Genomic DNA, 13,028 nt, shown 5'->3' on the forward strand with positions numbered 1-13,028 from the left:
CCGCCGCTGTGTAAAGCCTTCCCGCCTGGGTTTTTGCGGAGGTTTGAAGCTCAAATCCTTTGAGAAGTGCAGGAAGGGCTCTGGAGGAGCCGGGGAGGGCAGGGCTGGGCAGGGGCACGCTGGGAGGGTGGGTGGTGCTCCCGCCCCCGTCTAACACGCTTGTAGGTGGGGGAGCCTGGCGAAACAGCCCCTCTCGCTGAAACACCGATCGGCAAACATACCTGTTGCTACTTGTTCTTCGCTCCCTTCTGTTTCTGCCGATATATTTCCTCTGTGAAAGGCCTGTGGTTGGGAGGACGGGAATTTGGGGGGAGAGGGGACAGAGACACAAGAGAGGGGCAAAAGAACGGGGGGAAGAAGATAAAATCAAGACTACTGTGTGCTCTCCTTTGGGCCCAGAAACTCTGCCCTTCATGGGTTGGCACAGCCCAACTATTCCCGTGCCATGGCAATCCTCGGCTCGGTCTCTCTGGACTGCGGAGCGGCTCCCACCCGGGACCATCCCTCCAAGCGGGACAAGGCTCAGCACACGCTTGGACTCCCCCTGCACGCAGACCGGCCTCGGCTCTCTTTGCATCTCCTCCCTTGCAAGCACAAAAGACCTTTCACTGCTGAAGCACAACCACTGCTTCTGGGAATAATTCTGGGCTGCTCTGTCCTGAGCTGCCGGGCTATTGTGGTGTAAAATAGCAGAGAAGCCCATCCAAGGAACGACAAAATGCAAGCTCTTCTTGCAGGGTCTCTTCAGATGACACAATAAGCCCTCTCACTGCCTTCCTTATTGTTCTTGTATAGACAGACTCAGGCACTCAAAAGAAAAAAAGATCTCATTTTGATAAAAATAAACAAATGCATAAATGTTCCTAGAACTCAGCAAATAGTTTGAGAGGAATCTGCCCATTATCAAAACAATTGAAAAACAATCCTCTGTTTTCCTTCTTCCCCACTGAATTAATTGGAAAAAGCATCTCTACTTCTGCAGTTCTCCAAAACCTCGGGAGTTAAAGCTGGTAGAAATAATTAGAAGCTCTCCAGTTTTGCAAAGCTACTCACCCCTCATACAGCACTGCGATTGTGTAGGAAATTGCCACTACAGCTGTCAGCAAAAGGCCAGCTGGGCTTGCATGCCTGTTTTGAAAGAGAAGGAAAAGATCAGGTAAGTACATGGGCTTATGCAAGACCTGGTTTAGAAAGTGAAATGAGACACTGGGCTCCATGAGAGCACGCTCTGGCTCATTAAACATAAGCGAACAAAAGGGGTTGTTTTTTTTTTTTGTACTTAATGTTAACTGTCTTAGACAGATGTTACTTGGCAAAGACTCCTCCCCAGCCTACTTCGGCAACTTCTTTTAAGTCTGATCCCTGCACGTCCCTGCTAAGAGAGCTTCTGCTTTGATGCTAAGTCCTGAGATTATAAGGCTGTTTAATAGCTGAGCAGCTGCTTACGTACGGCTGTGGCTCCGAGCCAGCGCATTGTAAGGGAAATGCCTGATGTGCACGGAAAGACGGGCCACCCAGGGTGCAGGAGACACCTGGCAGACGGAGCAGCGTATGGCACCGTACGTGTCGAAACGGCGGCTGAGCCATCGCAGGGCTGGGGATGGAAAGGGATGGAAAGGTCCATGCCTGCCCTGTGAAGGGTGCTGGGGTGGGTGCCGCATCGGGGCTGGGGGCGTGGGGTGCCGGGGGCTCGGTTCACATTTAAACCCGTTTCAAGATGTTTTAGGAACACGTCCTGTCACCTCCCAAGGCCCAGCTGAATGGTGTCCTTCAGCAAGAGGACACCAAGCACAGCACGGGGGACTGATGCCACCTACCGCACCGCACCCCTTCAGCAAGAGGTCACCAGGCACAGCACGGGGGACCGATGCCACCCACCGCACCGCACCGCACCGCACCGCACCGTCTGCTTATGGGCAGAGGTGCTCGAGGGCTGCGTATGCGACGGGAGCGGGTGTTCCTTTTAGCACCGAGGCCAAAGAATCGAGACCAAAAAATCCCCATCACCTCCTGCTCTAAAGAGAGATGTCAACGTAGGCGGCAAACCTGCACCACCCACAAAGGGGCACTTCTTTGATGCTTGGCCTGAAAGTGTCTGAGGCAGACGCCAGTGAAGGCAGCGGGGGCTTTGCTAAGGCACCAGGATTTCAGCAGGCGGGTTACAGACCCCAAACCAGGTGCTGAGACCATCCCGGGGCGTGCAAATTCCCCCGGGTGAGAGTGGCCACACCAGCAGCCATTCCCCGCTTGCGAACCCAGCACCCACGAGGTCCTGGCCCCACCTCCCCAGCGAGGAGCGTGGCTGCGTCTGGCTCACCACAGGCACCAGCCTCCCCCCCCAAACACCCTTTCTGCATCCTACACCTCCAACTAATGGCTGCAAGTGTTGCCCTTAATTAGGACACTGCTGATTGCCTTTAATTGCTAGTTGCAGCTCAGCTCTGAGGGGGACAAGAGCTGGCTGTCAGCAAAAAAAAGTACTTAGCTGGTCCTTGGTGAGGATAAACATCCTGCAAGCTTTGTGCAAGGGGACTAGTCCTGTCGGGAAAACATGCCTTCAGAGGAGAGACCAAACTACCCAAACCTCGTACTGGACCTGCCGTCAGGTACTGCCTGGCCACATCAGTTCCTGGAGAGACGCGCACAAATCTTCACCTTTTCACTGTTTCCATTTTGCAATAAGTTTTTCCCTCATTAGGAAGCATTGGGCAACTTCTTCCTCTCCAAACCCTCTGCTATTACATGCTTAGTCATGTCTCCTCCTTGATTCATATCAGAGAGAACAAATTTGCATGATTGTTTGTTGACAGCAAGACCTCTAATTGCATCATTTGGCTGCGGCTCCAGCTCTGATTTACACAGCCTGTTGCCGTGAGTTAAAACACTTCCCTACCAGAGATACACAAAGCTGTCCCCAAACAGCTAATGCTCCATTTGTCTTTCGGGAGAAACGAGGCCGCTTCTCGATGAGAAGCATTGGCGCGAGGTGGTGCTCTCCTCTTACGAGCTCGACCTACTTATTGGGCAACGGCTCGTGTTGTAGCAGGGTCGACAAAGAGACAGCCAGGATGGTTTCATGGTCTTGGTAGGACTTTTTTGGGGTAGGAAGTCTGTCCGTCCCCAACCCTTCCTGCAGTTCCCCATGGCTGTGGGTTGCCTGCAAGAGCAATAGCGTGGGCTCGCATCCTTCCCCGCCGGCCTCACTGGTCCCGGGTGTTGGACGTGGGACACCCGCTTTGCCCTTTCCTCCTGAAGCTCCTGTTTTCATGGTGATCGGCGGAGATGCCTTCTCCAGCGTATTTGGCGGGCACATTTTTGGCTGCAGAGCTGCCATTAGTCAAGCTGGGGATAGCTGCAATATCCTGCAAGGGAGAAAACAGCGGCTCTCGCCCCGCGCGATGCTTTTAAGGTTGGACTGGAGTCGGAAGGCAGGCTGTCTGGTGCGCTGCCAGGCTCGCTTACGTTATGTGGTATGTGCCCTTACAGATGAAAATGAATCAATCCTCTGGGCTCCAATGCCACGATATGGAGCGTGATACATCACCGAGGGAGGACAAAATATGCTCTACATTTTAGGTCTGTCCAAAAACCAGACGGCAAACACATTCCTCCGGCATCCCTCCCACTGCCATACAGCCGGGACGTTAGCTCTGGCCTCCGAGGGCAGACACCTAACATCTTCTGAAAGCCCTGGGACCTCAGAAGAGACCTGGGACCCCCCCAAAAACCTCAACAATCCAAGCTGAGATCCCAGGGAAGAGAAACAGTCAAAACCACCACGAGAAAGGTTGTGCAGGGCTTCCCCAGGGCAGGCGGGCAGTGTCCTGGTGCCACCTTGCACAGCTCCAGCAATTTGTTAACAGCAATTATTTGTCATGTCTTGCTGCCCTTTATGGTGGCAGCCTTTTAACGAGACAAAGGAGGCAATCACACTGCTGTCTCGAGCCGCTTCGAGCTGCTTTTGCCCAGGATTGCGGTGGAACACCAAGCAACGTGCACCCGTTGCGAGGTTGCTCTCTCGTGGGGGTGAAGAAGGGATTTCTGCGACAGAAACAGCTCAGGAGGGTTTAGCTGTTCTGCAAGGGTTCCAGGAAATAGTTCAATGCTGACCTTAAATAAAAATCTTCTTGTAGCTCCTCCTGGTCAAATTCCTCATTTTGTGGTGTTGTGAGGGTGGTGGTGCCAGTCGCTCTCCGTCCGTGGCGCGGAATGGGGGGGCTCATCCTGCCCCAGCTCTGCCTCACTCCCCTCAGCAATATCCACGCTGCCATCGCGCCGCTGCCGACCCCGCGGCTGGTTCTCCTGCCTGGCACTGCCAGGGCCCCAGCAGCGAGCTCGCCCCAGCTCTTGTGCACCATTTCCCAGGGTCTGGACCCAATCCAGTGCCATGGGTCTGCCAGGAAGCCAAATGGCCTCGTGCAGCCAGCCCTGACGGCACTGGGGGGGGGATTTCAAGTGCAGAACGAACGGCAGCAAGGCTCAGTGGAGACAGGAGAGAAAACATCACCTTTACTTATTACCAGGGGCCAGAAAGCGCTGCACACATGGCTGAAAAGGTGACCAGAAAGTGACAAAGCACTTCATTTTTTCCACTGAAGTAGAAGAGAGGTGGTCACACTCAGGAGCACCAGTGCAAAATACGTAGTGATAAAGGCCCGCAATGCTCTACGGGCTGCTGATGTAACACAGCCAGGGTTTTTTCTCCCGGGCAAATAAATAAAATGTGATATTAAATGAAAACCACATAAAACTTGTTACACAGAATAGAGTATATTGCTCATTTGCTGCTAAATTACGGCCTATTAACTTCCTCCTAAGCAGGCTATTAAGCCGTGTTGTTTCACATGAGGAGTGTTTCGGAAGTGTTATCACTGTGCAGTGGGGGAAAGGGTGCGTTGGCTTGTTTTGCTTTTTTCAGAGGTAATTGCAGGGTCACACTGATCCCCAGTATCAGTGCCCTGCCCCTGCCGAGTGACACCCGGCATGAATTTGGCCCTAACTGTTGATTTTTCCACGTGCGGAGCCTGCCAAGGACCTCATTCAGCCTCAGAGCATTTGCTGATGCTTCCTCTCCCCAGCACTTGGCTGTTATTTATTTTTCTACAATTAATGCTACAAGTCTTTTATGAGAGCAGAAGATTTTGCAGGCACAAAAATAGTCAGGAAGCGAGAAGTCAGGGCATGTTGCACTTTCCCTGCCATTTTATGGCTGACTGCCATCACCAAGTGTTTCTTTGTCCTCCGATACAGCCCGGCGCCTTATGCCCTTGCCAAGCACAGGCCCCACGCTTGCCCTTACGACCTGTGGTGTTGGGCAGGGGCACGTACTCACATGAGGGACCAGCCCAGGTAGACGGCTGTGCTGCCCCAGTACATGGGATTATCCAGGACGCTGAAGGGGAAGCTGGTCACTTTTGCCTCCATCAGGATGCCGAAGTAGTCACCTGCAGAGCAAACAGAGGGTTTCTCGTTAGGCTCCACGAAGCCGGGAGTCGCAGAGGGCTTTGGCGCGCTGCTACCTTCCCCCATGCCACGGGGCATCCCTGCCGGGGATGCAGAGCGAAGGCAAACGAGGGATTTTGCTGCCGACTTCCAGGCTGAGAAAAGAGCAACAAATAGGTTGGCTGTTTACTCTGTGTCTATCAGCTTTTCCGGGAATGGCTCTTTGCCCATGAGGAAGGTTTGTGCATTGCAGTGAGGCTATGGCAGGCACGTCCCTCACCGGGAGGCAGCTCTGGAGGTCCCAACTGGCTGATTCTGGCTTTCTCATTTGAAAACTGCCCGTCTGATGCCACTTGACGAGGAAGCAATTGCATAGGATCAAATCCATTTAATGGGGAAATAAGCCCAGCGCACTGTAACGGTGTTTCGAGATGTTATAATCACGACCGCCACCACCAAATGTCCTCATTCAGTGTCACCCTTATCTCACAGCTCAGAGAGTTTCTCAGAATTTCAGAAAATAGCACCCCTGCCTACAAAACACTCAATTATCGGCATGATGATGATGATGATAATAGGTGATTGTCATCTGTAATGAGGAAAGCTTTCAGAACTGTCAGCATCCAACCAGCTTCCTATCTACCTCGGAGTAATCCTTCCACCCTCCTGAAAGGAGCCTAGAAAAGAAATGACAAGCAAGGAGATGTTGTGCAACCTGTGAGCGGCGTTTTGGGGAGGGAGAAAGGGCTGGGATGCCGAGCCTTGATTTCTGCTGGTCTTACTTGCGAGACCGCAAAGCCCAGCAAGGATTTTGCTCCGTGCCCACTGTACAAGACGCAGCATCAATCAGCGAGGAGCAGTGCCGGTCCATCAGCTCAGGGAGCTGCCACAGCTCTGGGTCGCGTTCCCAGCTCTGCTGCCAGCCTGTTCCCTGACCTTGGGCAAGTCTCCTCCATCCCTCCCAGCGCTATTGTGCACCAATCATAATATCAGTCTTTCTTATAGCACGGAGGGTGGTGAGGATTAATGTATGGTGAGAAAGTGCTCGGAAATCCAGATAAAAGGCATTACAGGAGTGCAAACTATTCAAGGTTATTATTACCTGGATCACAGTGTAGTTTCTTTGACCTCACATGGTGCAAAAACATTTATTTCTAAGGATAAACAGTGCCTGCCCAATTAGACAATGCTTTTGGGCTTTAACTACAGGCGACTAAGTGAGATAATTGCCTGGTATTCATACTATATGTTCTCACAGTTACTTGGCAATGCATCTCTGAGATCGTTCTGGTAGAAAGAACACATCACCCCCCCGCCACAGCCCATTTCTGTGCTTTCTTATGTGTCAAAATGCTTCATTATACCCTGCCCGCCCTCGCCTTCGGGCTGAACACCTCGCTCCCCAAACGGTGCTGGCACCGGGGAGGTTCACACACAGCCCTGGGTCCATGGGGCTGGCAGGGGCTTATCTGAGCCTGGCACCAGTGGGGCTGCAGGACCCTCCGGGCAGGCTCCCTGCAAGCAAGAGCACACAGCAGCTGGGGGGAGCAGGCAGCTCCCCCAGGACACGAGCTTTTCTGATGTAAACTCTGCCTCTAAACCCACGCAGTTAAATGAACATGACCACCAGAGAGGACCTGCAATATTTTCATATTCAGGCAGGTGCTAAGGGAAAGGACCGTGCATCGGTTTGCACAGCATCAGCCTGGGCATCTCCTGTGCCTCCATTAAGCCCTCAAGGCAGGAATCAGCCCCTTGTCAGGCTGGGGGACTTTGGCATCTAATTTGGGTTATTTTTTGCTGGAGGTCAGTGTAACCATCTCGCTGCACAGGGTAGACGCTTTGGATTGCGGCAGCCAAAAGTTATTTGATGGACTCCGCAAGGTCCCCCACGGTCCCCGGAGCCCAACCTGGGCTGAAGCACCATCTCTGCTTCTCTCCAGAGAGCCGCTGGCTTTGCCATAGCCCAGTAACAAACTTCGGTCAAGTCAGATTTACTTGAAATCTTGGTCAGTGCTGGAAGGAACCGCGCTCGGGTGCGAGACAGATGGGCTCAGACAGGCAGACCCGCCTCTCGGTGCCCTCGGCCTCTGGGAGGCCAAGCCCTCGTTACTACCTTCGCCAGGAAACATGGCGAGGCGGATGGCGCTGAGCTGATGCCCGAATCCCTGCGAGGGCACGGTGCCGAGACGGGGTGCTGGGAGGATTGCTCTGCAGGGGAGAAGGTTGCCGGGGCGAGGGGCCGCATCCAGCCGCTGCACAGGCTGGGGTCGGTGCTGCCGTGCGGGAGATGGGGCGGCACAGAAAGGCTTGTTGCAGAAGGGTGACTGACGTGGCTCCCACCGCACCTTTCAGCCCACACTTAAGAGACAAAGTGCTTTGCAGCCCCTCCAAAGCTTAAATGTGCTGTTAAAGAGGAATCTAACGGGCAGCGCCGATGCAGTCTCTGTGCCCTGCCTAGTTCAGCCCTCATTGCTGTAGGAAAACCCAAAAGGGAAGGGTCAAATGCTGTCCCAGTAAGTTTTAGAAGTGCTTGGGTGTCAAAGGCTCTCTCAAAACTTCTCTTGAGCTCAGGTATCAACTGGGAGCAGCTGGATGTCCCCTTCTTGCCAAAGCACTGCAGCCCTTTGCTACCTGCAGTCAGAAGTGCTATCACTGCTGGGGGACCCTGCTCCTCCCGCAGCACCAGCACATCACTAAAACCCTGCATGCAGGAGGACATTGGAAGTACCAGCCCCAAGTGAGTCCTGAGCAAGAGAACATCCCACATGAGATCCTCAGAGACCTGCAGACCCCTCATCTTCCCCACGGCTGGGTAAGAAGCCACGCTGAACAGCATTCTCCATTAAGAGTTTGCTGACTTGGACACGTGGGGGCTTGCACGGAGCTGAGAAGCCGCCATTGGTCCAAGGATGGATGCTCCGTGGGGCTCCAGCTGGGCCATGCCTCTGTGGCACCGAGGTCCCGAGCCAGCCCAGCTGCACCAGCACATGGTCTCGGCATCTTCCCACCCTGACTCAGCTCTGCCCAAGCGCCCGTCATGCCCCAGCTAGCAGAGAGAGCTGGCCTCGCTCCCCGCTGCGTCATGCAAGGCTTGGGGCCGTGCAGCCTCAGCCCGGTGTACTCCTGGCAGGGAGAGCCTCCGCCAGCAGAGAGGATGGAGCAGAAGTGCCCGATATGGTCCACTAACGCCTGCCTCTTCCCTGGCACGGGGGATACGGGAGCCACCGGCCACGCAGAGCAGAGGGGGACAGGGCCACCCTCACCACTTACGCTGAGCCTGACTCACTTGTTTGCTTTTCCCCAGCGGTTCAAGCCCAGTGGATCCTCCTGGTCGGATGAATCAGGGTTTACGTAAACAACCCCAGACCTGGCTGAACTTCAGGAGCACTCAAGCAGCTCTTGCTGGCGGGTACTCCTGTGCCCGGCCTCTCTGGACGTGTCTCCGCAGACACAGCATCGCTCCTGGGGGCTGCGGGTGATTTTGGAGGATGCCGGTGCCCGGTAGCTGGGGGGGACAGGGGTGTAACACGGGGCCCAGGAGCAGGGCTGCACAGATGAAGGGTGAGGGCACACATTCAGGAGGGCTGAGCTCTATTTCTGGCGGCAGGATCTTGGCCAACTCAACACATTTCTTTGCAACTCCACTTGAAACCAGGAAGGCTTATTACCTCCCTCTCTTCTTCCTGGCGACGCTGCAGGAACTAATTGAATTTGGTTTGTAAAGCACTTGCAAAAGCACAGCCTAAATGCAGTGTCAAAGCTGGGGCTGTGATTATTTCAGCCAGCGGGAGCTGCCCCTTTCCTGAGGTATTTATTGTTCCTGTCTCTATTTTATTTTTATGAATTCCACACATACTGGCATGTTTTTAAAGTCAACAACGCTAATAGAATTATTCTCTAAATGTGAAAGCAAGCACAGTGGAAAATGCCTTCTGCCATAAAGCGGCAGATAAAAGAATCTGTCAACGAACGTCAGGTTTATTGCAGAGGGAAGAGCAAACGAGATCCTGCCTCGGCACGTGTGTTGAGCGGGTGGGGGCTCAGAACAAGGCTGCCGGACAGCTCGCACCCGCTGTGCCGGCGCCGACCTGCTCGCAGGGTCTGCACTTGGGGTCCCTTTCCCGGAGGGCATTCGGACTGTCAGATGATCAGCTGCTTTCCAAAATTTCAGGCTTGACACTGAAGGTGATGGGACTCACCGTATAAAACCACTGCACCATCTCCTCCGTGCAAGGTAACGGCATGGTTAGATCACGCTTCGGTATCATAAAGCCAAGACCAAATCTAACAGCCCTGAAGGCAAGGATGAGGAAATTCTTACAGGACTCTGCCCTAGCAAAAGGCCCCTGCAAGGATTAAATGCACTTTCTGGTTAAGCTGTTGAATTTTTAGTGCTTACCTAGGAACGTCCCGGTGAATCCCAGTGCTAAGAAGCTGGAGATGACAAACAAGGTCCCTACAGCCAAGATGGCCAAGCCTGAGTAATAGGCCCAGTGGCAGTCCAAGCCCTCCAGCTTCGGCTGGCTCTTCATGGCTTCTGTGAAGCTGTCGGAGAGACAAGGGCTGTTAAAAGCGGCGACTCATTACTAACATCACCCACCTCTTCCTGGGAGATGCGGAGCTTTGGGAGAGGACGCTGCTGAGGAGGACCCTTCACCGGGTCCCTTCTTCTACCTGGACCTACTCAACCTCCCAACGGGAGAAGCAAGGAGCCGAAGCCTTGTGAGCAGCCAGGGCTTGACCTGGGGCAGCCATTTCGACTTGCAACCTTTGCTCACTCCTGGAAATACCAGCCCCACCAAACTGCAATATCAAAAGCTTTGCCTTGCTCGCCAAACCCCAGGTTTCATTGTGACTGGGAGCTCTGGGAAGGACACCCTTGCAAACGCTGGAGGCTGCGATGCCTCGGCACAGGACTTGAAGGGCTGGGAACAATCGGCTGGGTTATCTCGTGCTCCCACCCCCGTTCCTCTCCATCAAAATATTTTGCAGCGTTCATGTGTTAGCCACGTGCCCAGGAGTGATTCACGGCTGAAGCCTGACAGTCAGGGGGAGGACTGGAATGGCGAAAGGAAAATACTAGAGACATGCATTTTCAAGTGCGAACACAGCTTCTCAGCTCCAGGCTTGTTCAGGCATTTCAGGTCTGACCTTCCAAATACTCATTTGTGAGTGGAATAATTGTGAGCCCTCCCTTCAGCCCCCTGAACTTTGCCCGGAGCAGGGTTCGGCAGGCCCGGCATCTCACATGGCTCCGATACAAACGTATGACTACAAAGGAGACCACACCGTGATTAAAAAAATGCCCATTAATAATAGTGAGAGGAGATAACAGACCCGCAGAGCCGTACACAGTGTTTCTCCACATGTTGCTGACACATGAGGTAGGAAACTTTGAGCCTTTTTTTAATGAGCACCCTGGAGGCTGAAATTCAAGTGGAGTAACAGCTCTCCTGTGCCTCCAGCCACCGCTGCCTGACAGGGCTGGGCCAGGAAAGCTGCTCCTGCCCGCGCTCCCGGGCTCCTCGGCTGGAAAGCACTTCCATGACGTTACCTGCAGGGCTTGGGATAGTTTTTTTCCCCCGATGTCCAGCTTCCCCAAGCCCTGCAAATCCCTGGATTTTCTCTGTTGCCCAAATGAAAGCTGAGAGAGACAATCCTGACTGCCCGGCTGATGGACAAGCGGCTGGAAACGCACCTTCTGAAGGCTCAAAGACCAGATGGCAAGTTACATGCACCAAGCAAAGTCCAGGATGATATTTAAACCCCATGGTTTAGGGACCTGGATGATATTTTTTGTTTTCCTTGGAGCTCGTTCCTACTAGGTTTTCTACTGTTGGAGAGTTTTTAGGACCCCAGGGCAAGCCATTTAATCTTCGCTTTGGACTGGAGCAAGGAAACAAAACGCAGAATAAATGTAACGTGCTTGGGAGTGAGCAAGAACACAGCATCTTGGTGATTTACACTCTGCTCCCCACGCTGCAAGTTACAGGGAAATTCCTTTTTCCAGGAAGCCGAGCACAGGCAGAGAACGACAGCGTGGCCCCGGGCGATGTAACGGCACACATCCCCGGGGCTGGCCCTCCTCCAGCGCCCAGCACACCTCCCTGCGCTCACCAGGCTCGCGTTGGTTTAGCTTAAAATCGTTACTGATGGGGACGCACAAATCTGGCTGCAACGTGAAGCAGCTGCAGCCGCACAACCCTTTACCTCATTTCGCTGGTATTTATTTTTAAATGACACAAGTCTCCCCTACGAGGAAGCCCAAATCAGCATCCCTGCTACCAGCGCTGCCTGGGTTTGGGAGGAAAACAATCCACCTGCGGGGATGTGCCCATCCGCCTGAGCAATCCTGGCCTGGCTGTGCTCTCAAAGCACGATGCGACACCCCCGGGGATGCTCCGGAGCTCTTTGCTCCCGCAGAGGAAGATGCTAATGCCTTTTCACAGTGCTGGGGGTTTGACTCTGCATCTGGCCAGGACCTCTCCACAGGGCACCAGCACCGGGAAGGGATCTCACAGCAATCAAAAAACGCTGCTGCCGATTCCTGGGGAGGCAGGTCTGGGAAAGCAGCACCGAGCTGGCCCCCGCCTGGATCCCAGCCCCCGGCAAAGAGAGGTACAGCTAGAGCACAGCACTCGGAGGCTGCTTCTCGCTCCAGATGAACTGGATTCATGCTATCTTGCACCCTTGAGGCTCCTCTGTCCTACGCTAGTGACCTGACTTGGCCTTGGAGCAGGAGAAGAACAAAGGTATCTTCAAGAGCATGAACTGGTTGACTGCGAATCAGCCTCCGAGGTTTTGCAACCAGCACGTGACGTGGTTTGTTTTGGCAAAGCTGTCTCCCCTGCTCCAGATGATCCCATCCTTCCTTTTCACGGTCGGATAGGCCTGCATTAGTTACCCTCATCAGCATGTCTTGCTCGGTCCCCTGCTGTTTGGCTTACAGCTAGAGAGGGAGGTGTTTGCACGGAGATAATGGACTGCCTTTCCCTCTAGTAATGTTTCATATCTTCCTAAACACACTCTCTATTTGCATTAAACATGATGCGCACAGGAGTTTTCAGAATTGGTAAATAAACCTTTTAAGCATTTATGATGCTGGGCCATGACAAGCAGCACAGAGTCGTCAATTATTCTGTCATCCGTGACTGCTCCTGGGTGGCGGGGGAGCCTCACCACGCCGCGTTTCACCCTCCCTGGCAGGGGGAGGACAAGGTGTTGGCCATCTCCCTTGCTAAGGGGGAGCTAGTCATGCAGCCGATCTGTCATGAAACCAGTCCCTTTCACCATGTGCCTCTGAGTCATATTTGTTACAGCATTTATTTCTGGCTGCACGACAAGGCAACGGCCCAGCTCGGCACCCCAGAGGACACCAATTAAAGCCACATTTTGTCCCAGTACCTGGAAATGCTTTATGTGCCGAGCGGAGCGATTGCCATGGTGCGGAGCATCCCTCTTACCAGTGCAGGGGAGAGGTGGGTGGGCTGCAACCTACTTTAATCACATACCCGGCTGCTATCACGAGGATGTCTGCCATCGGGGGGGGGGGGGGGGGGGGGGGGGGGCGGCCCACCGTTGTC

General features: G+C 53.8%; 1 protein-coding gene across 3 annotated transcripts in view; it reads right to left on the reverse strand.

Moving 5' to 3' along the window:
• PEMT (phosphatidylethanolamine N-methyltransferase) overlaps positions 1–13,028 on the reverse strand; it is a 42,168-nt gene that overhangs the window by 1,537 nt on the left and 27,603 nt on the right. For all 3 annotated transcript variants that reach the window (XM_009326210.1, XM_009326208.1, XM_009326209.1), the window contains exons 4-7: positions 9,845–9,990; positions 5,333–5,444; positions 1,054–1,128; positions 222–282 (exon numbers count right to left, since the gene is read on the reverse strand). In XM_009326210.1, the coding sequence (XP_009324485.1) occupies positions 228–282; positions 1,054–1,128; positions 5,333–5,444; positions 9,845–9,990 (388 nt within the window). In that variant the 3' untranslated portion in view covers positions 222–227. The remainder of the gene's footprint in view (positions 1–221; positions 283–1,053; positions 1,129–5,332; positions 5,445–9,844; positions 9,991–13,028) is intronic.

Source organism: Pygoscelis adeliae, unplaced genomic scaffold (genome assembly GCF_000699105.1).
Source record: "Pygoscelis adeliae isolate BGI_AS28 unplaced genomic scaffold, ASM69910v1 Scaffold456, whole genome shotgun sequence".
Lineage (NCBI taxonomy): Eukaryota > Metazoa > Chordata > Aves > Sphenisciformes > Spheniscidae > Pygoscelis > Pygoscelis adeliae.